General features: G+C 44.1%; 1 protein-coding gene and 1 long non-coding RNA gene across 2 annotated transcripts in view; one reads left to right on the top strand and one right to left on the bottom strand.

Moving 5' to 3' along the window:
- Positions 1-2,769, bottom strand: part of LOC110532566 (integrin alpha-5) — an 88,197-nt gene extending 85,428 nt beyond the window's left edge. Inside the window, exon 1 of the mRNA XM_036988561.2 lies at positions 2,347-2,769. Within this exon, the coding sequence (XP_036844456.2) occupies positions 2,347-2,543 (197 nt within the window). The 5' untranslated portion in view covers positions 2,544-2,769. The remainder of the gene's footprint in view (positions 1-2,346) is intronic.
- Positions 425-18,465, top strand: LOC118966189 (uncharacterized). The gene is made up of 4 exons (XR_016483395.1): positions 425-509; positions 15,009-15,168; positions 15,792-15,969; positions 17,634-18,465. It is a non-coding gene; the product is annotated as an uncharacterized LOC118966189 (long non-coding RNA).
- The last annotated feature ends 8,273 nt before the right edge of the window (positions 18,466-26,738 follow it).

The raw sequence follows: 26,738 nt of genomic DNA, 5'->3' as shown, positions 1-26,738 counted from the left end.
TGAGGTAGTATGTACATGAATGTATAGTTAAAGTGACTATGCATATATGATAAACAGAGAGTAGCAGCAGCGTAAAAGAGGGGTTGGGGTGGGCACACAATGCAAATAGTCCGGGTTCTACCCTGACCACATTTTGGCTGTGCTGCTCAAGTAGTCTGTAAGTACCTGTAATAAGTGTGACATGGACTGTTTTAAACCCTTCTTAAAGAGTTTCTCCGGTACTTTCTCCGGTACTTACTTTCTAGCCAGTAGTTCTGAGAGTAGCACTCACGAGTCAAATATGGTCCCCGAAAACTGTGTACTACATCACATATGTGCAGATATGTGTACCACGTCATTGCTCGCTATCTCGCTCTGCTGTGTGTGCATCTTGAGGGGCTGAAGCTCATTGGTTAGAACTCAAATTGTTTAGGGTTGGCCCACATGGGGGGAAATGTAGGGAAAATGGCGCAAGCACAGCTTCCAGAAAAACAGTTGCTTTCAAACTAGGGATTTCGGGGCAAATGGAGGTAAGACAGTAATTCTGCTCATAGATGATATATGTATGAACTACACATTGACACATCCAGTCCAACGCGGGAGGTTTACAAATACTTAGCAGTCGCCAAAGTTCCGGAGAATGTCTTTGATGAATGATCTCAGCAGAACTATAGACTGGCAATTCACAGTAACAGAATTACGCTGAGATTCATATTTTTGATTTCAACGTTTAACAAAGCAGTCAACTCTATGCAGAAGGACTACTTTCAACAATTTACACAGAGTTTTCTAAAAACTCAAAAATACCTGCTCCGAATTAAGATTCAACGATGTCTGCAGAAAGAATGGGGTGTTAACTATGACATGACACATTGACACCCGGTAACGGAATTGCGGGAACGGAATTTCAACATGGGTCCCTGATCTGTACTACACAGAAATGCATAATAATTATGGATATCAATGTCATTTTCCTGATAGTGATGTATCCTAAATGGGCATACAAAGGTATACATATGCAAAATTCTCCTTTGCATATTTGGGTATTATTCTACACACTGGCTATTATTTTAATGAGTTCTGCCGCCAAACAAGACCACATTTGGTTGGTCTGAACCAACCATAGACGTCTATGCTTCACAAGTTTGGACATTAGAGATCAGTACAGTAAAGCGTAGTTCGGTACACTAGAGTGCATTATAGTGTACTCGACTGTAGTGTGCTCTATTGTACTAAACTCAACGTTTCTTTACTGTACTGAGCTCCACTGAACTCTACTGTACTGAACTATAATCTACTTTTCTTTACTCTACTCTACTGTGCAGTACTGTGCTTTCCAAACTTGGGAACCCAACTGTGGTTTGTGACTACTATGATTTCCCATTGTAGCCAACTCAATTGCAGAAATTCTGTTACCGATTTTTCTGAAATTCGTGTTTCAATCACTTAATAATTTATAGATATATTTTTTAAAGATCAGTCAAAACTAACTAAGCGATAAGTCTACCTTTACTTGTTACTTCTGTGAACTTTCATTATCCTCCTTCCTCATGAGTGAAAGAATTTAGAAGATATCTTGAGGATATGGGCATTTCAAGGCACAAGGCAATATTTCTTAAACTTAGAAGACAGAACATTTTCTCTGAAATTAGTTGGCAGGGGTCTTTACTTCAACATCGTGTTTTAATGTATTTCTAACACGTTTTAAGACTTTTTCTGGTAGATGTTTTCTAAGACCCCTTTTCCATCTGTCTGACCAGAAATCAAAGCCTTTGTTAATTCCACATTTTTAGGATGGAAAATGTTTGAAAAATGTATATATGCCTTAATTTCTCAAATATAGACTCTTAGTTTTCATTTTACACCCACTTTGACACGCTTCTGTGAACTTCACGTCCCTTTTACATGGAAATGACATGACAGGACTGATGTGATGGAGCCACTGCATGCCAGGATGCTGAGATAAAAGTCACAGCTTGTTTGTGACTCAGAGGTCACATTCCCACACGTTTTCCAATAGGAAAGATTACGTTTTTATTCCCAATCGTACCATAGGGCGGTCACTGGTCGTCATCATATGAGGGTAACCTTTTTCCAGTGCATCGTGCACGTGCACGGATGGATGGATTTGTAACCAAAACCAAAAGAGAAAATCTAATTCCATATGTGCATTTACCTGATGTAATAACTGATTTATTAAATGTAGGCTATACCAAAAGATTCAGTTGATACTCGGGAATAAACCCTCTAACCTCCTGAGATGTTTACCACTTACCATACAATGAAAATGACTGTCAATTACCTCATATTCCCCACCGTGTTCACAGTAACTTTCTAAATGACTTCCAGGATGGAAAAAATACTCACCTTGAAGAATTGGTCAAGTAAAATTCCACGGAATATCCAAAGTAGCTCCCATTAGGTCCGCTGTAGACAGAAGGGTTCTCCACGTCCAAGTTGAATGTATCACACAACGGTAGCAGAATTATTAGACAAACCCCAATGCAGAATAATGAGTAGTTCAGTTTTCCCGGTGTCTTCGAATGGTATCTTTTGGAACCCATTCTATTTCTCAATTAATCCACTAAAATTGTATTTGTTTTAATCAACACCTGCGTTGCTCTTATGTTTTTAGATCAGTAGAGCTTGTGGAGAGGTTGTTCTATTTCTCTAAACTGCATGCCTTGAAACTCAAACTCGCTGTATCTCTCCTAAATGCTCAGTCAGCTTCTTCCCTCGACTCGCTCTCCCTCACTACGCTCGCTCCTCTGTCCTAATTGAAAGGATATTGAAAGGAGGGAGTTCCTCGACTCGTGACAAACTTTTGAAGAGGTGGAGCTCTTAATTCAGAAAAAGACAGACAGAAGACCAACGTGTATCGTCAATCTAGAGTGGGCTACACTCAGAACGGAGTCATCTGTATGACACTGAAATCTTCCCGAACTGTCTGGAGAAATCTTCCCGATCTGGGTATTCTGATCATTTTATTCTCTCCTTGGCGCGCAGCCACCATTTGCGTTCAACCCTTTAGAATGTGGAGGGGATTTTGGTCTATCTGCCTAATAAAGATCACATGGTTGTCTCTCTGTAACCTTTTCTACCTGGGTGATGCTGACCAACAGAGATTTAACAAAGATAACCAGATACAGTATATTATTAACTTGTTGGTCAATTGATACAGAGTAACATCATCGGTATTTATCAGTTAAATACTCTCAATGACCTTTTCTACCTCGAGTTGTTACTAAGTATTCCTCCTGGTTGGAATGGAGTGAGGAGGGTGGTTATTTACCAACATTATTTTCTTGAAGATGGTCACACAGGAATTTGAATTTGCCGGGGGCGGCAGGGTAGCCTAGTGGTTAGAGCGTTGGACTAGTAACCGGAAGGTTGTGAGTTCAAACCCCCGAGCTGACAAGGTACAAATCTGTCGTTCTGCCTCTGAACAGGCAGTTAACCCACTGTTCCCAGGCCGTCATTGAAAATAAGAATTTGTTCTTAACTGACTTGCCTGGTTAAATAAAGGTAAAATATAAAAATCAGTAGATTTAGAGGGTTGGGGTGATATAGTGGTCAAACGATTATAATTAATCAGACATTCTGGAAAATACAATGTATGTTGTGAATTTTAACAACTGTCTCCATCTTGCCCATATGCAGCCATATGCTACAGTATGCATGAGTATCACACAAGTCTGGGCTGCGTATGTGTTCACTATTAGAGGAATAATGCAACATAAGATCTGATTCAGGTAGATGATGCATTCTGTCCTTCATCTCTCACAGCATGAGGTTATTTCTCCCAGGGTGTGGGAACTAACTGAGAACATTTCCTATTTCTGTTTCTGAGTCACACTAATAGAGACCCACACAGTTGGAAAGTGGTTACGTTGCAAGTCAGAAGCAACCACCTCACTGAAATGAGATGTTCAATAAAGCCACTCGCCTGGCTGGAATTGTGTCCGTTGGTTTAGCTGTTTCACACAGCTAAAGGGGATTGGGACTGAGGGGGCACATTTAGCTGGGTGGCACTAAAGACTGTCCACTCAAGGCTCACTCATGTTTAGAACTACACTTCCAGAAGTAATGGTTTTAATATTCTAACTCTTTAGAATCAAAATGGGTTCAATGGCTGGCTTCATATTGAACATCAAAAAGGTTCAATATAGAACCACAAAGCACCCTTACTTTTAGTTCTATAGTATAGTCTTCATGCCGAGGGGGGGGGGGGGGGGGGGGGGGGGGTCGTAGAGTCGTAGAGCTGCTGGGATAATAATGGGGATCATCTGCGGGCGATTCACAGCTGTTGGGGGCAACATGCCGGTTCACAGTCATAATCCTGGAGCTAGTGCTCCCATTCATCACTCTCTCTCGCTCCCTTTTTAGACCCACATGATGAGCTTGCAGATGGATGAAAGTGAAACCGTCTGTTTATGACAAGGGTTTATAGTTTCTACCCAGATCATATCACCATCTAACGATTAGCAATTCTATTTCCGATCGCAAGATTGTATAATTTCCAATGGTACAGCAATTTTCCATACACTTCTGACCCCCCTAACGTTGACAACTCAACCAAATGTGAAATAAACCAAACATTTCACACTGTCATTGGATTTAGATTTTTGAAAATCCAATCACTATTCTATGTTGATTCAACGTCATAACATTGAATTCTTTGGTTGAAAATACTTGGAAACTGTCACACCCTGATCTGTTTCCCCTGTCTTTGTGCTTGTCTCCCCCCCCCCCCCCCCCCCCCCCCCCCCCCCCCTCCAGGTGTTGCCTATCTTCCCCCGTTATCCCCTGTGTATTTATACCTGTGTTCTCTGTTTGTCTGTTGCCAGTTCATTTTGTTCGTCAAGCCTACTAGCGTTTTTCCCCTTGCTCCTGTCTTTTTCTAGTTCCTGTTTTCTAGTTTTTCCATTTTTTACCATTCTGCCTGCCCCTGAACCTGCCTGGCATTCTGTACATTGTCACACCAGCCTGGATTATTGACCTCTGCCTGCCGTTCTGTACCTTTTGGACTCTGATCTGGATTACTGAACTCTGCCTGCCCTTGACCTGTCATTTTGTCTGCCCCCTGTTCTAGTAATAAATATTTGTTACTTCGACACTGTCTGCATCTGGGTCTTCTCCTGAAACGTGATAGGAAACAATGTTGATTCAACCAGTTTTTGCCCATCTTCATATGTATGTCTGTTGATTTTTAAACCATTGCAAATTATCTTCTGACATGTTAACACTGATGGGTCTTGTGACCTCAATATGCTTGTATGGACAGGCCTTAAACGATAAATACAAATAAGTCCACGGTTGATACAGTCCCAAAATGTTTTGCATGTCAGCAGATATTGGACTTTCAAGAAACAAAGTGTTACTTGCCACATCATCATGATGACTTGATTTGTGATTATTGTGGTAGACAGACAGGCAGGCACAGACCCAGTCTTATCTCCCTGACAAAGCAGGGTCAAAAGTTTGAGGTCAGACAGACGAGAGAGGTAAAGGAATACGTAAGGGACTGATAAGAGAGCTGTGTGCTCCTAGTCAGTTATTATTATGGCTGATTGTTCCACCTAGCACTCTGAATTGTTGACCGGTTGCATCAGCTGGTCTCATAGACTAGATGTAACATAGTAAAAGAAAATCCGGGACACTCAAATTAGTATGATATGTTTACATGTTTGGTATGGTTAAATAAGATAGGTTACTTAAAGCAAAAACTAAAGGAGAATGGTTGGTCGGGGTGGATGGGCGGGCGTATAACGCAATCGTCTAGCAACCCAAAGGTTGTGTGTTTAAATCTCATCATGGACAACTTTAGCATTTTCGCTAATTAGCAACTTTGCAAACTACTTACTACTTTTTAGCTACTTTTCAACTACTTGGCATGTTAGATAACCCTTCCCATAACCCTAACCTTAACCCTTTTAGTTAACCCTTCCCCTAACCTTAACCCATTAACCTAACGCCAAATCTTAACCCTAACCTTAGCCCCTAACCCCTAGAGCTAGCTAACGTTAACATTTGCTACAACAAATTGGAATTTGTAACAGATCATACTTTTTGCAAATTCTTTGTAATTTGTAACATACATACGAAATCGATGATGGACCTCCACAAGTTAATGCATACCATGTGAAATTTAACATATCATACTAAATGGAGTGTCTTGGATTTACGTACAGAATAATACGAAATGCTCTTGGACCACGTTGGTTGCATATCTCACTGACCTGGGAAAAAATGCTTACTGTCTTAATTAAACACAATTTTCCGGATGTTGTATACCACTTTCAGCCAATCAGGTTGCAGCAGTCTGGATGAACGGGGCGCACAACATCAGGAAGTAGCATTAGCCACTCGTGGTGGTGGGAAATTGTGTTTTATTAAGATAGTTTGCATATTTTCTCAGTTTTTTTTAGCCGGCGGGCCATTAAATTGAGTTATGGGGGAAATAGATGCCTTTGCAGCTTGAATGAAAGATGTTTTATGTAAGACCCGGTCACCAAGGGACACGAGTGTATAGCCGGCTGGGCACATTAAAGTCGGATGCAGATGACAAATGACGTAAAATACATAATAGTGCCATCTGGTGGCTGTTTGGGCTAACGTTAAGTTGCTCAAAAACCTGTGAAGTAATTCTGTAATTACACTATTAAAAACATTGTATTAACATGTTGGAATATAGACTGTTCATTATGTTATTAATTAAGTAATAACAAAAAAACAACACTCAACGCTAACACCATGTAATTGTATAGCAGGTCCTATATAATTCCTGTAGTAATTACAGTGTTACTACACAGGCATAAGCGCAACTTTATTGACATTTTGCAGTTCATTTTAGAACTCAGCCATTTTAGTACAGGGATTCTTATCTTTTAAATACATGTACTACTTCAAAATCTCTCCAAACAGGGAGGGAATGTAACTTTGGTACTGTATAGCTAATATGAAGCTAAACAACTAAAACAAGATTAGGTAATGCAGTTGGATTTAGGTCATGGTTTTTTGTCTCACATGTCACTTTCCAGGAGTGCTGTCATTTCAACTAAAGGGTCATGTTCAATATGCTACATCTTTTAAAGGGGAGAGAGAATTGACCATTCACTATACTTTATCTATATTCTGACTCTCTGAGGGAGTCAGCGCATCCAGATGGAACTGAAAATGCCCTGTTCTGTTATTTTCCATGCCAACTTGAGAGTATGCAACTGAACAGTGTTTTGTTTTCCATATTTTTCTCAATTTATTTACCCTCGAATTCTCCGGTCATAAGAGATTTCTCACAAAAAAGGGGTGCGGCTATCCCCATGCCTCAGCTGTAACATCATCACCATGTTGTTGTGGCAACAGATTAGGAACACAACAAAATACCTCACAGTACTCCAAACAGCTTGGCCACTCTTATAAATATAGACCTCACACACAGACACACACACAGGCATGCACACACGCACAACACACACTTTCAATTACAAGCAATTGGACACGTGTCTTTCCATACAGTAGGGAAAAGTTTTAATAGCAACACCACAAGGCCAGTCAACTTTTTGATCCTGACACAATTTTGAGGTTAGACTCTGCTCTGCCTTACAACTGTCTCTGAACTGGTAACGTGATTCTTTTAGACTGTTAAACAGACTGGATATGCTGCACAGTGGAATGGGCCAGAGCGGGAAACAAGCTCAATACTATGAATTATTTGGTCTCCAAATATCAGTTAATATTCAACTCTCTGTTTCATACCCAGAATAATACTCACCAAGACTAAAACCAGTATTGAATATTTTACACTTTATTTCCCTCCAAATGCCAGAAAACTCCTACATTCAGAGATGAACGCTGCTGATGCAGCAACTAATTGCATGTGCATCTGATATTCAATCCCCCACTATTCACTGAGACCCTGCCCTGGCCGGCACCCCTTCCTCCATACCCTAATTTCTCTTTGCAAGACAAACAGTCATTTGACAAACACTGACACAGTGGGGGTTGGGGTTGAGTGCCACTCCAATGGTAGTTATAAGGCAACCCGGACCCTTTTAAGTCCCAATGCAAATGCCACTTTACCACACAGCAACAGAGAGCAAACAAGGACACAACAGACTACATGGGATGTATACATGCATGCAGTAAGTAAAGCCAACGCAAGCAAGAGCTAGCAGGAGCTGTAACCTGTTTGTTGCTTTGCTTGTTGGCAAAGCTCTTTATTTGACATCTTGTTTTGTGTGTGTTTAAATTAAGTTTAATTGTCTTGTCAAAGAAGAAAATTGGAGGCAATAGTGACAGATTTGATTGTTAATCAGTATTTATAAAGGCTTGATTTGCAAATGGAAAAGAGAGCTCGCACTTAGCGACTCCTGAGTTAGACTGTAGTCTCCAAATGCTAAAGCACTGGCCTTCTATACCGTAAGCCTTTAACCTGTTTCACAATACCTTTAACACACACACACACACACACACACACACACACACACACACACACACACACACACACACACGCACACACGCACACACGCACACACACACACAGCTCAACCCTTCCTCTGTATTCCCCCTTACCCCCTCTCTCTCTCCTCTACTGTAGTAATACACATCTAAATTCTTCCTATGTGAAGGCCTGCCTGCACTTCCTGTTTCTACTACACTCATATAAAAAAGGGGTCCAAAATGATTATTGGGGTCTCCCAATAGGAGAAGCCTTTAAAGAAACCCTTTTTGGTTCCTAGTAAAACCCTTTTTGGTTCCAGGTAGAAAAGTTTTAGGTTCCATGTAGAACCCTCTCTGGTACGGGTTCTACATGGAATCCAAAATAGTTCTACCTAGAAACACACACACACTTGAACTCCTCCTCTCTTTCCTTTCAACCTTTCCATTTAGAGGAGAGGAAGGGTGAGGAGGTGTTGCTGATTACTCCAGGCCAGTCTAACACTGTCAACTGGTCGACAGATTCGTAATGAAGGAGTGGAACTTGGCTGGACAGACAGGGTTGTCGGAAGGAATTGTCCATTGTTGTACACGCTGACTCCTAGCAACAGTGAATCATAGTATTGATTTAGACAAGGGATCATCTGGGTAGTTCTCATTGCAAAACAGTTCCAGTCATTCTCATTACCCCTCTTCTTCCAACAGGCCCTGGACTTATTTTATTTTGACCTTCTTCTCTGCGTGTGTTTTTTACTGTGGGCCCATGCCAACTGAGACAACATGTGTGGTGGGGGTAAGACCATCCAAAAGTGTCCATGCACTGTTTGCTTACCTAGTTAAAACAGCCACAAAATGTCTGAAAATGGGCACTTGTGTTTTTATGTACATCCGCTAATCAGCCTCAGTTACAGAAGCAGTAAAGCAGCGCCACATGTAATGACTAAGGACACCAGGCCTCTGTGGCCCTGCCTGCCGGCAGCGAGATCACTCTATGATGCACATAAGTGTCCCGTTGCACCAGCAGATCCCGCTGTGCTGCTACCATTTACAGCCCATGTACAAGCTCTCATCAGCATAATGCTGCTTCACACAGAGTTTAGCCTCTGTTACCTCACGTTACGCATGTTTGCCTGTAAAAACACAAAGGTTGCATTATAGGAATGATGTAATTTGATGGGGTCTTAGTGGTACAGTGAACATGTTGACATAGACTGTGTGTAAACCTGTGAGACTGAAAGACTAGCAAGGAGTCAGGTTAGGAAAATACTGTGTACCAGTAGTTGTGTTTCTACCCAAACTATCATGTTCATTTCCTGAGTATGTGTCCAAATTATAGAGGTAAAGAATTTATCTGCCGGTCGAGATGGGTCTAATTGTGATAAATATAACTCTGACCCCCTCTTTGACTAAAGAGGAGCACGCTCTCCGCAGCCGATGTGAGTAAGCCGATGTGATTAAGACCGATGTGAGAATGCTATTCATTGACTACAGCTCAGCGTTCAATCAATCAATCAAATGTATTTATAAAGCCCTTCTTACATCAGCTGATGTCACAAAGTGCTGTACAGAAACCCAGCCTAAAACCCCAAAAAGCAAGCAATGTAAACAAGCCAGCAGCATACCACCCTGCATCCCACTGCTGGCTTGCTTCTGAAGCTAAACAGGGTTGGTCCTGGTCAGTCCCGAGAAGGTAGACCAGATGCTGCTGGAAGTGGTGTTGGAGGGCCAGTAGGAGGCACTCTTTCCTTAGGTCTAAAAAAAATGCCCCAGGGCAGGGATTGGGGACAATGCCCTTTGTAGGGTGCTGTCTTTCGGATGGGATGTTAAACAGGTGTCCTGACTCTCTGTGGTCACTAAAGATTCCATGGCACTTATCATAAGAGTAGCTTACAATTGGCTCATTCATCCCTCTCCCCTGTAACTATTCCCCAGGTTGTTGCTGTAAATGAGGATGTATTCTCAGTCAACTTACCAGGTAAAAAAAATAAATGCATGTGTAGAAGCACAGTGGCTATGAAAAACTCCCTAGAAAGGCTGGAACCGGGCCTCCCGGGTGGCGCAGTGGTTAAGGACGCTGTACTGCTGCGCCAGCTGTGCCATCAGAGACTCTGGGTTCGCGCCCAGGCTATGTCGTAACCGGCCGCGACCGGGAGGGCCGTGGGGCGACGCACAATTGGCCTAGCATCGTCCGGGTTAGGGAGGGCTTGGCCGGTAGGGATGTCCTTGTCTCATCACGCACCAGCGACTCCTGTGGCAGGACGGGCGCAGTGGTAGCCAGGTGCACGGTGTTTCCTCTGACACATTGGTGCGGCTGGCTTCCGGGTTGGATGCGCGCTGTGTTAAGAAGCAGTGCGGCTTGGTTGGGTTGTGGGGGCGCCAATCCGGAGAGGAAGATCACGTCGGTGACGCACCACTCCTAGAGACAGCATGGAAGAGCACCAGTGACTCAGCCCCTGTAATAGGCTTCCCAGTGGAGAGATGGGAACCGGCCAAGCAGAGACAGCAAGGGAGGTTCATTGCTCCAGTGCACCTCACCTTCACACTCCTGGGCCAGACTACACTCAATCATAGGACTTACTGAAGAGATGAGTCTTCAATGAAGACTTAAAGGTTGAGACCGAGTCTGCGTCTCTCACATGCATAGGCAGACCATTCCATAAGAATGGAGAAAGCCCTAACACGATAGTGCCCTCAAAGCTCATCAATAAGCTAAGGACCCTGTGACTAAACACCTCCCTCTGCAACTGGATCCTGGACCTCCTGACGGGCCTCCCCCATGCTGATCACAGGGTCCCCTCAGGGGTGCGTGCTCAGTCCACTCCCTGTTCACTCATGACTGCACGGCCAAGCACGATTCCAACACCATCATTAAATTTGCCGACGACACAACAGTGCTAGGCCTGATCACCAACAACGACGAGACAGCCTATAGGGAGGAGGTCAGAGACCTGGCCATGTGGTGCCAGGACAACAACCTCTCTCTCAATGTGATCGAGACAAAGGAGATGATTGTGGACTACAGGAAAAAGTGGACCGAGCACACCCCAATTCTCATCTACGAGCTGCAGTGAAGCAGGTTGAGAGCTTCAAGTTTATTAGTGTCCACATCACCAACAAACTCTCATGGTCCAAGCACACCAAGACAGTCGTGACGAGGCCAGGACAAAACCTATTCCCCCTCAGGAGACTGAAAAGATTTTGCATGGGTCCTCAGATCCTCAAAAGTTTCTACAGCTGCACCATCGAGAGCATCTTGACTGGTTGCATCACTGCCTCGTGTTACAACTGCTCGGCCTCCGACCGCAAGGCACTACAGAGGGTTGTGCGAACGGCCCAGTACATCACTGGGGCCAAGCTTCCTGCCATCCAGGACTCTCTTCTACCGCATGGAAAGCGGTACCGGAGTGCCGAGTCTATGTCCAAGAGGCTTTTAAACAGCTTCTACCCCCAAGCCATAAGACTCCTGAACATCTAGTCAAATGGTTCCCCAGACTATTTGCAGTGCCCCCGCTTTACATCACTGCTACTCTCTGTTACACCACTGCTACTCTCTATGCATAGTCGCTTTAATAACTCTACCTACATGTACATACTACCTCAACTAACCGGTGCCCCCGCACATTGACTCTGTATCGGTACCCCCCTGTATATAGTCTCAATATTGTTATTTTACTGCTGCTCTTTAATTACTTGTTACTTTTATCTCTTATTCTTATCCGTATATTTTTGAAACTGCAATGTTGGTTAAGGGCTTGTAAGTAAGCATTTCACTGTAAGGTACCTGTTGTATTTGGCACATGTGACTAATACAATTTGATTTGATGTGCAGGAATGTTTGTAGAATGTTTAAATTGATGGTAAAGAAAAGACGCTGAAGCAACAGTCTGCCCTGTCTACCACCGTTCTCCTCCTGCAGCATTCAGAACCTATGTTACTCTGTTCTGGGTGTCATGTTTATTTGCCTGGCCTATTTGTATCTCAGAACAATGTACGCCCTGTGACCCCCTCCTGTGTTATCTTATTGGGCCGGGCGTGCTGTGGGACGGGCGTGCTGTGGGACCGGGCTGGCATGAGGCCATGCCTGCAGTGTAGGAATGTGGCTGTAAAGTAGTGGATGGATCTGGGAGTGGTGGGGTACAGGGAGAGAGCAGAGCAGAGGGGACTGTTTCTTTCTCACACAAAGGCATGCACACGCACACACGCACGCATGCCTGCACGTACACACACACACACACACACACACACACACACACACACACACACACACACACACACACACACACACACACACACACACACACACACACACACACACATAGAGACACAAACGCGAGCACACACACACACACACACACACACATACATACATACAGGATATGGCTGGTTTTCCCACACCCACTCCCATGGTCTAACATACCTAAAACACACAGTCACACGAGGCATCACAACAAAAACTTTTTTCATTGAAACAAGGTTCACACAATAATATAGAAACATTACTGTTTATAGATGACAAAATACATGGAAAGGTGTTTAAGTCACACAATCAAACTAAAATGTGTTTGTTATTCTTCTAACCTGACAAATCGTTTAGCCCTCTTTCCAGTGTAGGCTAATTGCCATGTCTCCCTCTAACAAATGGCTAATGATATCAGTAAGTAAACATTGTTGGGAGGAGTTGGACAATCATCACCTCCTCAAAACCCGCTACATATCCTCCTCAACACCCGCTACATATCCTCCTCAACACCAGCTACATATCATCCTCAACATCCGCTACATATATCCCTCAACACCCGCTACATATATCCCTCAACACCCGCTACATATCTTCCTCAACACCCGCTACATATCTTCCTCAACACCCGCTACATATATCCCTCAACACCCGCTACATATCTTCCTCAACACCCGCTACATATCTTCCTCAACACCCGCTACATATCCTCCTCAACACCCGCTACATATCATCCTCAACATCCGCTACATATCTTCCTCAACACCCGCTACATATATCCCTCAACACCCGCTACATATCCTCCTCAACACCCGCTACGTATCCTCCTCAACACCCGCTACATATCCTCCCCAGCACCCACTACATATCCCCCTCAACACCCGCTGCATATCCTCCTCAACACCCGCTACATATCTTCCTCAGCACCCACTACATATCCTCCTCAACACCCGCTACATATCCTCCTCAACACCCGCTACATATCCCCCTCAACGCCCGCTACATATCCTCCTCAACACCCGCTACATATCCTCCTCAACACCCGCTACATATCCTCCTCAACACCCGCTACATATCCTCCTCAACACCCGCTACATATATTTCCTACTCTGACAGTGAACCTTCAAGACAAAGATGGGGAAAGAACAATATCTTAGCAACATGATCTCACAAGATCTCCCACCTCAGATCAATAGGGGGAAAAAAGCACAGGCCTTCACATTAAAACTCTTAACCTCATCCTCACAATGGGACACATATTAGAAACTGGTGGTGCTGAGAAGTGTAAATATTTTATGGGGGACTTTAGACATATCTTATCAGCTTGCAGCATCCAGCCATACTTGGTTCTAACAGAGGTTTGAAGCCTCTTAGTGCTTCCTTCCTGCTCATGAGGCCATCTGTTTGTTTATCAAGCTGTTCCATCAGCTCTGGGGCTAAATTTATCATTCAGAGTGTTAAGTGCGTTACCTACAGGAAATATGTTGTTTTCTAATTCTCTTAGAAATATTTCAGATGGTTTACACATTTATGCATTGGATGGTTCTCTCATCGAGCAGGTTCCCGCCTATAAATAACTGGTCTTCTGGATTGACAAAAAATGTGTGTTTAAAAAGCATACAGACGAGCTAGAAGCTGAAGCTGAGATTTAAAGTAGGCTTCTTTTATAGAAGTAGGTCCCTCGTGTCTCTACAAACCTAGGCAAATCAGTCTAGTTTTATTAATGCCCCCAATGTTTGGAATAATTTACAATCCTAATTACATCTTGAATCCTTGGTGCCAATAGGGCAGTTTAGAACACTGATGAGGAATACATTCACTGAGGTTTGCGAGTGCTTTGGTTGATTAAAAGTAATTTAATAGTTTAGTCAAAATGTAATGTATATGTGACTGGAGGTATCTTTCAGTTTCTTTTTTTGTCGCTGTTCTATTGAATTATCATGTTGATTTGTGAATTGTTTGTTCTCAGGGCACCATTGAGAATGAGACCACGGTCTCAATTGGGCTCCCCTGAATAGATAAAAGTAACAAAATCTATCTGTTCAACTGAATGTGTGATTTCAAACACAGATTTACACAGTTAGATTTAGGTATAAGAAGTAAGTATTGAAACGTTTAAAGTATTATAAGGTTGTCTGTTAATGATGAACAGTGGTTGTATATACAATTGCTGACATTTTTACACTGTTACAATACATAAATACAAATGACTGTCCTCCTTTGTAAACTGTAGTTTTAGTTTCATGACCAGAACACGACCCCCCATGTGTTTGAGCCTTTCTGCTTGTTTTCGAACTTCTCTCCTATCGCACACCTAACCATTTCCTGCTGCATTGTTTTTCTACATCCTGTCCAGACTGTGTTTAGCCCTGGCTGGTGGATGACAGCGTGGCTAGAAGAATGCCCCAGAATGAAGAATGCAGGGGTTTGTTCTGCCTGTATTCCATCATCTGAGTCCACGCGCGTCACAATGACTATGTCCCAGCCCTCTAAGTGGAAAAACAATGTTTAGGATGGTGAGTCACGATACTTCCCATTAAAACAAGGTTATATGCACCCCATCTAATCCCAGCAACAGGCTCCTCCTTATAAGCTCATGTTGGTGCTCATGCTGTACAGACCACCAAGGTGTCACATCGAGCCACACAGCCTTATATAGAAGCCATATTAAATGCTAACTCTGTGATCAGTGCATTAGGGTAACCAACACTAACGTTGAGGAGGTACAGGCTAGCTCGCTGCATGAGCTTATATAGAGAGTGGCTGGGACTAATGCTGGAGTCACTGGAGGGATATATCTCATAGTGGGTCTGAGAAGTTTAAAAACTGATATCCTTTAATGTGAGTGTCTTTCAATTCCCATAGAGCCACGACAGGGGGGCCTGAATGATTGGAGTTGTAATATCAGTTTGTTTGGTGCAAGGGTAAAGGACAGGAGACTTTACACACCATGTCCTGTCCAAGGGTTGAGTTACATCTCAAACAAACCTGAGTGTTGTTTCACAAGCAAGCAGAGGAGAGGATGAGAGTCTGTTCTAATGAAGAGGGCAAGGGTCGACAGATCTATTATGTTTCAATTTTTTTTTCTCTCTTTTTTCTCTCTCCATTTGAAACCTGACACATCCTGGTCCTTATAAAGGGTATCCAGCCTCCCATATCCCAGGCCCACAAAGAGACCTCCACCTGCTCTCAGTCTCAGGGCCTTCTGGTCAGAATGGCGTGAGATTACAATATAATCACAGTTTTGGAGATTTGAGAGAAGGAAGGGAAGACCGAGAGAGAGGTTGAAGCGGGGGAGAAGAGGACATGTGACTGAGGTGAGGAGTACTTCTGGGCTCATTCAACTCCAACTGGCCCTGTGTGAGAATCAAACAGCCAATGGTTAGAAAGAAAGAAAGAAAGATGTCAGTCGGGCCTTTTTACAAGAGCTTTGACTTGCTCTGGGACCAGCTCTGAGACACGTCTATGGAAAATGTTTCGCTAGGCCTGGTAGCTTTTGGACAATACTTAATGCTGTAACAGAGACAGCTTGTAAGGCTTCTCTGCTGGCTTTCAGTAAGCCATAATTCAAACAGCCTGTTCCAAACTAAAAATATTCTTTCACTCTTTTTTTATTAAACTGTCCATTTTTCTCAGGAATGGCAGGTTCACGTATCAACTCTCAAGTGACAAACACATTATGCAAAAAGCAAGTGGATTTAAATATGAACAGACGCATGTTGTATAGACAGACGCACGCACATAGAAAATACAAACGTGATATTGCAAACATCTACAGTAAATACATAAACCACCATTATTACCAGATAGCCCAGTTGTGGTCGCCTTTAAGAACATGACATCCCAGTTTATTGGAAACAACAATCACACTCTCTATTATGAACAGGAAGAACACAGAATCAAAACATTCTGTACAGATGGAATGTGATAAAGGGGTAGATTGACACAGAATATCAATGGGAGTGTGCCATGTCTTCTCTGCCAAAACACTATAAGTTAACACGTGAGACAGGCAAACAATCCCAGTTTTCCTGCCTTTGTCCCGTTGTGTTTTGGTTCATGTGTTACTGCTTAAGCATCCCCAGCCTTCAGAGAGAGAGCGAGAGAGCGAAAGAGCGAGAGAGAGAGAGAGAATCATCATGCTGCTCTTTGTGGGCTAAAAGGGGTTTTATCACCCAATACTCACATTCTGGTTCTTTGTCATACCAGCAAGATTTATATATTTTTTTCTCTTTGCTAACTTAGCCTCTCAGGTCGCTTCAGGGTGACTGATGCCATTTGTGATGAAATCAAATGCATCAAACATCTGTGAATGACGATATGACTTATTTTGGCAATCACATGCAGCGATAGAGTCTAAAGCAGAACGCTATACCCTATCCCCAATCTTTGTGCACGTCACCAGTATAGGGGGTACAAACTGGGCTGAGGAAGGACCACCTGTACGCTGGTACAGCAGGGAAAGGAGAGTGACCTTGTTTGTCCAAAGAGAGGAAGCTGTTTGTCCAGCAGGTGTTCTAAATATACACGTTGGACCCATCCTGCATCTGTTCTTCTTCTAATGATTTTGTGATAGTGGAACACCCAGGATGAAAAATTGTAATAGCTCATCATAAACCACCACAGATGGTGAAGGAGACAAGAACACAGGTTGGTCCTCTCATGTCTGAAGCCAAGAGCTGTGTGTGTTCACCTGTCCTTATCCTGAATCCTAATGGCCAAATCCCTTTGTAGTTTATCCCCTGTAAAGATAGATGGAACATCTGGAAATCAGTGCCCACTGCCCAGAGGGTGGTGTTCTCTCATTCCTTTGTAGATTTACAATTGAGATGTATTTTGATTGTGTACAGCTTGCCAATGATTCAGAGGTTAGTGGTTTAAATTAGAAATACAATGTTTTTCCAAATGCTCTTTCAAATGAGATACATTTTTGTTTTGACAAATGTTGTAAATTATTACTACCTTGATTACTATTCCTCAGACTCATGCGTTGGTGAGTGGACCTTCAGGGAGTGATGCAGCTCTCCATGTAAGGGCTGAACTATACCTCTGTCTACCATCATCTTAATATCTTCACTCCAAATCAACACAACTGACCATTCAAGGTGATGCCTATCATGACAAGTCCCCAAGGATAAACAGTAATATTAGACTGTTTGGACTAAACTCTTGATTCATACTACTATTAACCTTCTCTTAAGAGAGACATGGAGTCTTAGTGATGACTTACAGTATGACTCACCAGTGTCTCCTGACCCCTCCTGTCTCAGCCTCCAGTATTTATGCTGCAGTAGTTTATGTGTCGGGGGGCTGGGGTCAGTTTGTTATATCTGGAGTACTTCTCCTGTCCTATTAGGTGTCCTGTGTGAATTTAAGTGTGCTCTCTCTAATTCTCTCTTTCTCTCTTTCTTTCTCTCTCTCGGAGGACCTGAGCCCTACGACCATGCCTCAGGACTACCTGACATGATGACTCCTTGCTGTCCCCAGTCCACCTGGCCGTGCTGCTGCTCCAGTTTCAACTGTTCTGCCTTATTATTATTGGACCATGCTGGTCATTTATGAACATTTGAACATCTTGGCCATGTTCTGTTATAATCTCCACCCGGCACAGCCAGAAGAGGACTGGCCACCCCACATAGCCTGGTTCCTCTCTAGGTTTCTTCCTAGGTTTTGGCCTTTCTAGGGAGTTTTTCCTAGCCACCGTGCTTCTACACCTGCATTGCTTGCTGTTTGGGGTTTTAGGCTGGGTTTCTGTACAACACTTTGAGATATCAGCTGATGTACGAAGGGCTATATAAATACATTTGATTTGATGTTCTCTTTTCTGTCTGTGGTTCTCTGTAAGGGTTTTTCAGTCTCAGTAGCACTCACTGTTCCTGCTGCTATCGCATGCTCTGAACTCTGGCACAAGGGCATGCAGAGCCTAAAGAGGACGCTCAGTTCCCACTCTGGATGCCTCACTTATGACCACCATGCAACTCATCCAGGAGAAGAGGGGAGGGGAGGAGGATGGAGAGAAGAGGGGAGGAGTAGAGAAGGATGGGAGGAGGAGGGGGAGGAGAGGAGGATGGGAAGAACAGCCCCGAGTTCTCTTGGAGACATCATGAGTCACATAATTATGATTATGAATCATCTGATCAAAGTTATACTCTGACTCCAACTATTCTCTCTCTCTCTCTCTCTCTCTCTCTCTCTCTCTCTCTCTCTCTCAAGCATTCTGGCTCACTTTTCTCCTGTTTTCCCTTTTACATCCCTTATGTTGCCTTCCTAATAGTCACTATGGAGTGTGTGTCTATGTGTGTTTGTGTGTGTGCATGTGTGTGCGTGTTTGTTTATGAGCCCATGATAAATTAAGGTATAAATAGAGCTCAATCTGTATATTCACAGAGCACCATCTAACACCATCTAACAGTGGGACCATAGACAGTGGGCCCACTTCCAAAGAGATACCTGACTGAAGTGTTATGTTGGCTGACGTTCTACCGATCTGCTTCCACTCATCTTGGCAGGGGAGAGGTCTTTCTCCTCTGACACCTCTATGGGAGGCAACAACTGTTCTGAGCGATGTGATCCAGCCTCTCTGAATAAGGCAAAGTAACAAAAAGCAGTTAAAGGTTGCTTGACCCCTGAGCCTGTGACATCTGATAGAGCTGGGGAGAGAGGCCCTGCCACATGAAACGTCCTGTGAAGAAGATATATTTTTTCTCTTTCCTCTCCTTTCTCTCCCTGTGTCCCCCACAATTTTTCTCTTTCTCCTCCTATATTCTCCACCAACTATCCCCCCTGGAATTGGGTTGTGCTGTGAAAACCTCACTCCTCATGTGCTACACGTCTGGCTTCTATTAGCAATTTGGCACGGGCCTCTGCGTGCGTTTCGCCTGGCCACAGGAGCTGTCATTGCTGAGTCTCCTTCAGCCTGGCTGAGTCCAGGGCCAGATGGAGGGATCTATGTACTGTATGATGTGACTGCGGCCGCCCAGGGAAGATCAGCGAGAGGGAGTAAGAGAGAGAGAGAGAGATCTGGGAAGATGAAAAGTGAAGGTGAGGAGTCATGAGAAAACTCATTGTCTGGATGGAGAAATGAAGATGGACTTAGATTTAGATGGTGGGCTCACATCCAAGTACAATAGCTATATGCTCATTGTCATGTCTGAAAGTTCCCCCTCTGCTAGCTAGCACCAAATATAGTCAAGAACAGTTTTCTTCCATCATGATACTTTCACGGATTGCTACCTACCTAACCCACAGAAATCCCCCTGCTCTCAATGTTAGAGAATAAATCCTAAATCACAGATCAAATAAAACACTGATCAATGTCCTGGCATTCAGGCTGAGGGAGCAGAGAGAGAAACAGAGAGAGCTTTGAAACCCGTGGTCTGCTCTGATTTGACTTTAGTCTCCTTAAACGTTCCCGTGCTTCTCTTGCCTCAAATGTAATTACTTCCATCTCTCTCAGTTGTGGTGCAGGCCACGCTGACTTTGTCGGAATGAGAAAAGTGGGAAGACTTAGAAAGAGGGCTGGGTAAGTAGAGGAGAGGAGAGGGTGGGATTGCTTGTCTCTTTTTTGTGGATACCTCTCTCTCTCAGCTGAGTCTCACACAGCACATGGATGAGACTGCTGTAGCAGGAGACCTCTTGCCGTGAACAGAACACACCCTCTCTCTGCCTGTGAGAATGAGTAAGGCTTTCCCTTCCCTTTAGGAAATACTCTTCTCTATTTCCATGGCTACACCAGCAGTTGAGGGATGTCCCAAGGACTGTATATACCACAACCTTTTTAAATGCAGTGAAATCCACCACCAAATACTGAGGTTGGCAAAAAATATATATATACGAAGTAAATGAAATGTGCGAGAAGAGAAGCAAGACACGTCCTCTGATTTGCTATAAGAGGCCTTTAGATGTGAAAGGAAGAGCATTTGATTCAAAACATATTGCAGGGGATTTAGTAAATCATGCTCTCAGCGATAAAATGGGAACGGGGGTTCTGCTGTATTTTGATCTGCAGAATTATTCTGTGAAACTTTGCGGTGCCAATTGTGAACATTTTATTTTATTTTGCACTCCTTCTTTAACACTTGTAAGTGCTGAAGCCTTAGATGTAATGAAATGATGAGAAGTCAGAACTATGGCAAGGAGCGGAGACAGACAGACAGACAGACAGACAGACAGACAGACAGACAGACAGACAGACAGACAGACAGACAGACAGACAGACAGACAGACAGACAGACAGACAGACAGACAGACAGACAGACAGACAGACAGACAGACATGGAGAGCGAGAAAGAGAGGACAGATCTTAATTTGACCTAGTTTGCTACAGCATGAAAATAATCCTGTGCCAACAGGAAATGTGAATTATTATGTGGATTATTATTAATGGACATTTTTTGTAGAGGTTGATACATGTTTCATTAGGGCAAATCAAGTCTGACATTTTAAAGTGGAAATTACAAACTTTAGAATCATTTTAAAACCTTGAGTACACTACAAGTTTGCATTCTGGTGTTCCTGCCTGGTGTTCCTGCCTGGTGTGCCTGCCTGGTGTTCCTGTCTGGTGTTCCTGCCTGGTGTTCCTGCCTGATGTGCCTGCCTGGTGTGCCTGCCTGGTGTTCCTGCCTGGTGTTCCTGCCTGGTGTTCCTGCCTGGTGTTCCTGCCTGGTGTTCCTGCCTGCCTGGTGTTCCTGCCTGCCTGGTGTTCCTGCCTGCCTGGTGTTCCTACCAGGTGTTCCTGCCTGGTGTTCCTGCCTGGTGTTCCTGCCTGGTGTTCCTGCCTGGTGTTCTTGCCTGGTGTTCCTGCCTTCCTGGTGTTCCTGCCTGGTGTTCCTGCCTGCCTGGTGTTCCTGCCTGGTGTTCCTGCCTGGTGTTCCTGCCTGGTGTTCTTGCCTGGTGTTCCTGCCTTCCTGGTGTTCCTGCCTGGTGTTCCTGCCTGCCTGGTGTTCCTGCCTGCCTGGTGTTCCTGCCTGGTGTTCCTGCCTGGTGTTCCTGCCTGGTGTTCCTGCCTGGTGTTCCTGCCTCTTTTTGATATGGCAGAGAAGAGGTGACACAAGGACGTCCATGGAGAAGGAAACCATGAGGAGAATTTGTTTTTGAAAAGCAAAGTTTTTGAAACGAAACCTACTGACAGCCTGTATCATTTACATAGTCTTTAACCCAAAAGTTATAATGCCCTCGTTGACTGGGTTTGATCGCCGACGGAGCTGAGGTAAGCCTACCTCCGAGAACACAAGTACTGCCGGGTGAGGTCTCTGGTTTACAGTATTTCTTAGCTAAGTCTTTGTTTGCAAGCAGACCACATGAATTCCATCATGAATAAAAGTGTTGGTTTCATTGTTACTGCAAAAGGGTTGACTGACTCATAGAGAGTATCTAGAGAATCAGGAGTTGTCGGAGACCAGAGGCAAAGGCTGCAGTCAGGTTAGATACTGTAGCTGCAGTCACAAGAAACAGATGCATATTGATGGGGCTGTCCAGTGACCAGCACACACATGAGTACATCCAGACAGCAGACAGTGATACGAGCTCCACTCACAGCTGACTGTGTGTAGGTATGTGTGTGAAGAGGGGCTGAGGTCAACAGACAGAAAGGGAGTGATGGCTGCTTGTTTAACTCTCCTTGAGGACACACAGTGACCAAACAAACATAAACGTGTAGTAGTCTTCATGTGCTTGCCAGTGTGAGTGAGAATGTTTAAGAGTCCACAGTAATCAGCAGCCAGATAAACCATATTTACACCCCTCACAGCTGCCCAGCTGCAGTGACTCGTGGAAGCGGAGAGACTCTACGTACACAGCACTGTAGTGAGACAAGACAGGAAAGGCCATGCTGGAGTTGCCTAGAGAGAAACTGAATTGCAAAACTTTCACACACAAAAACATTTTTGAGGAACAAGCTAGTCCTAGCACCTTTCCTAAAATGATGCAACCCCACAACATTTGAGGATGTACGGTAGTAACCAAAAAAGCATTGTTCATAGCACTCACTATTTTCAATGGTTGTTTTGATAAAAGTTCACCACTATGCATGAATGACTCCTATTCAGACAGTAACATGTTTGGGTTAAACTGTAAAACACCTCAGTTGATCTCTTGACATCTTATCTTTGTTATCTTATCATTATGACAATGTTTATCTTGTTAGGGGGGCTGTGAGAAAGCAGAAAGACTACGATAAGGAGTTATGGGCTCCTCTGGATGAATGGAGTCCCCTTCTCTGTAAACGTAAGAAATGAAAGAAAGAACCGAACTTCAGCGATTGATGCTAAACACACATAGACACGTCTACCACAGACTCTCAGAGCTGAGAAGAAATAAAAGAGTGACCTCTAACTGCATCATGTGTACATTGTTATCATCTCCCATACTGGGAGAGACTGTATATGCCCCTCTCATTAACACAGCATGGGCCCTTCACCACCGCCGCCACCACTCCCTCACCACTATGTGATCTCTTAATTCCTCCTTTTTGCTAACTTTTAAATTATTTTTGGTCCTTATAGACAACCAGGTAATAGACTCAAGCAAAAAGGCAAAGTGTTTTCAGTGTTCTTACAATATGTGACTACTTTAACACGCACGCACGCAAGCACACACACACACGGCCACTCCAACCACCATAATAACACATATCAAAAATAGTTTTCTCTTCATGATGACAAAGAAAACAGGGAGGTAATGAATGAGAGGCAGCTGCTACCTCCAGTCTGCCACCCCGACAAAGAGCAACTCTGACTCCCTGCTCTCTCCACTGAGAAAGCAAGCCACTAATCAGTAAATGAGGAATCCAGGGGGAAAAGACTTTCAGGTGTCTCAACAAAGAGTGCGTTGATTCACCTGCCTGTGGTGGTTAGTTAGGTGGGGCGGGGAGGGTGGTAGAGAGGGAGGGAGGGAGATGACCTCTCCTCCCTGTGTGAGTGGGCACGCTCAGCACGGGCCTAATGAGGGAACAGACACACGGGAGAAGGAGAACACCCAACACCCTCAGGGAAAGACATCAGTATGTAAGTATCTAAGAGCCCTCTAATCTGGTGATCCGGTGACACCCTACACAAGGTGCACTGGGCCTGGACACGTGTATTATCTGAAAAAGTAGACAGATGCAACACACTTCCTCTTCACCCTATTAATCAATATGGTCAATATGTTCTGGCTCCAGTATATACCTCCTCAGGACACAGATACTTTGAGACATGCAAGCTGAGACAGGATGTTGAGTGGTGCCAGAGAGGATGCTAGTTAACTACACTACTTTACTACTGCAACCAATGTATGACAGCTAAAGCACAAAGCCGGGTTCTAGGGATTTCACACTGAAAATGTACAAGTAAGGCATTAATATTGTCTCCAAAAATTATAAAAATGAAATTAATCCTGTACACTTCGCTAACTCTCCAAACTTCAACCACTACGATACTAACACACTAATATAACACCTTGACTTTTCCAAATTTTGTTACGTTACAGTCTTATCCTAAAATATCTATATTTTTTAAATTACCTCATCAATCTACACACAATATCCCATAATGACAAAGCGAAAAGGAAAAAAAAATGTAAACATTTTATGGAAATATAACATTTACATAATTATTCAGCTCTTTACTCAGTACTTTGTTGAAGCACCTTTGTCAGCGATTACAGCTTCGAATCTTATTGGGTGTGACGCTAGAAGCTTGGCACACTTGTATTTGGGGAGTTTCTCCCATTCTTTTCTGCAGATCCTCTCAAGCTCTGCCAGGTTGGATGGGGAGCGTCGTCGCACAGCTATTTTCAGGTTTCTCCAGGGATGAATCATTAATCAAATGTATTTATATAGCCCTTCTTACATCAGCTGATATCTCAAAGTGCTGTACAGAAACCCAGCCTAACACCCCAAACAGCAAGCAATGCAGGTGTAGAAGCACGGTGGCTAGGAAAAACTCCCTAGAAAGGCCAAAACCTAGGAAGAAACCTAGAGAGGAACCAGGCTATGAGGGGTGGCCAGTCCTCTTCTGGCTGTGCTGGGTGGAGATTATAACAGAACATGGCCAAGATGTTCAAATGTTCATAAATGACCAGCATGGTCAAATAATAATAATCACAGTAGTGGTCGAGGGTGCAACAAGTCAGCACCGCAGGAGTAAATGTCAGTTGGCTTTACATAGCCGATCATTGAGAGGATCTCTACCGCTCCTGCTGTCTCTAGAGAGTTGAAAACAGCGTGTCTGGGACAGGTAGCACGTCCGGTGAACAGGTCAGGGTTCCATAGCCGCAGGTAGAACAGTTGAAACTGGAGCAGCAGCATGGCCAGGTGGACTGGGGACAGCAAGGAGTCATCATACCAGGTAGTCCTGAGGCATGGTCCTAGGGCTCAGGTCCTCCGAAAGAGAGAAAGAGAGAATTAGAGAGAGCATACTTATTTCACACGGGACACCGGATAAGACAGGAGAAATACTTCAGATATAACAGACTGACCCTAACCCCCAACACATAAACTACTGCAGCATAAATACTGGAGGCTGAGTAAGGAGGGATCAGGAGACACTGTGGCCCCATCCGATGATACCCCCGGACAGGGCCAAACAGGCAGGATATAACCCCACCCACTTTGCCAAAGCACAGCCCCCACACCACTGGAGGGATATCTTCAACCACCAACTTACCATCCTGAGACAAGGCTGAGTATAGCCCACAAAGATCTCCGCCGCAGCACAACCAAAAGGCGGCGCCAACCCAGACAGGAAGACCACGTCAGCAACTCAAACCACTCAAGGGACGGCATGGAAGAGCACCAGTAAGCTCTTGTTATGTTTGATGTTTGATTGGGTTCAAGTCCAGGCTCTAGCTGGGCCACTCAATGACTTCAGAGACTTGTCCCGAAGCCACTCCTGCGTTGTCTTGGCTGTGTGCTTATGGGCTTTGTCCTGTTGGAAGGTGAACCTTTGCCCAAGTCTGGCCACTGTACAACAAAGGCCTGATTGGTGGAGTGCTGCAGAGATGATTGTCTTTCTGGAAGGTTCTCGCATATTTTCATAAAGGAACTCTGGAGCTTTGTCAGAGTGACCATCGGGTTCTTGGTCACCTCCCTGACTAAGACCATTCTCCCCCGATTGTTCAGTTTGGCCTGCTTCCATTTAAGAAGGATGGAGGCCACTGTGTTCTTGGGGATCTTCAATGCTGCAGACATTTTTTGGTACCCTTTCCCAGGTCTGTGCCTCGATACCATCCTGCCTCGGAGCTCTACAGACAATTTATTTTGCTCTGACATGCACTGTCAACTGTGGGACCTTATATAGACAGGTGTGGCGCAAAAATACCATCTGAGACGAATGCGCTTTGAGATTCTCAGACCAGAAGGCTTCAGTTCGCACTTTCTGAATGCTTCTCCTTTTAATAACAGAGCATGATTTATCCTACTACAATTAACTTACTAGCATGCTCTTACCCGCCTTATTTCAAAGCGATTATTAGAGGGACCTTTTAAACCACACATGAATGATGTCATAATTTGGATTGCGAGGCAACTGAAGCCTGGTATAATGGAAAAAGTGTCTGGCCATTAGAGACCTGAGGTATGGGGGATACAAGGATTACCCATCAACTAACTGGGCCTTCTGCCATCCCAACTCTTGAGAGAAATGGGTGGAAGTGGGGCGAGAGTGCATCCGTTCTCATAGCCAAAACATCCTCTAGAGGTCTGTGCTGCCTAACTCCTCCTAAAAGGTCTTAATTCCTAAATTCCCCCATCACTAAATAGAAACAGGAGGCACCAAAGACAATGCTGACGGCTAATTCAATACATTTTAAACCCATGCACCTCAACAAGAAACAATAGCTTTCATCACTGAGTTTGTACAGCCTCTGGGAATCAGGTTTTGTTTACAGTGTGGACTTCATAACAGACGTGGTGTGGGAGAGAAAAAAAAAGGCGCGAGAGAGAGAGAGAAGCAGAGAGAGAGAAAGAGAGGGAGAAAGAGAGAGAAAGGTTTTATGAACAAGAGGACACACTGATCCAGAGCAGGTCATAATCATTAACCAACCTAGCTGGCCCTCTAGTTTATATTACTGCCCAAGAATTTATGGCACTTTGGATCCCCCACCGAGC

Source organism: Oncorhynchus mykiss, chromosome 9, assembly GCF_057628025.1.
Source record: "Oncorhynchus mykiss isolate SJ-2025 chromosome 9, ASM5762802v1, whole genome shotgun sequence".
Classification (NCBI taxonomy): domain Eukaryota; kingdom Metazoa; phylum Chordata; class Actinopteri; order Salmoniformes; family Salmonidae; genus Oncorhynchus; species Oncorhynchus mykiss.
The sequence above is the reverse complement of the archived record's forward strand: the minus strand, read 5'-3'. Positions and strand labels throughout refer to the sequence as shown.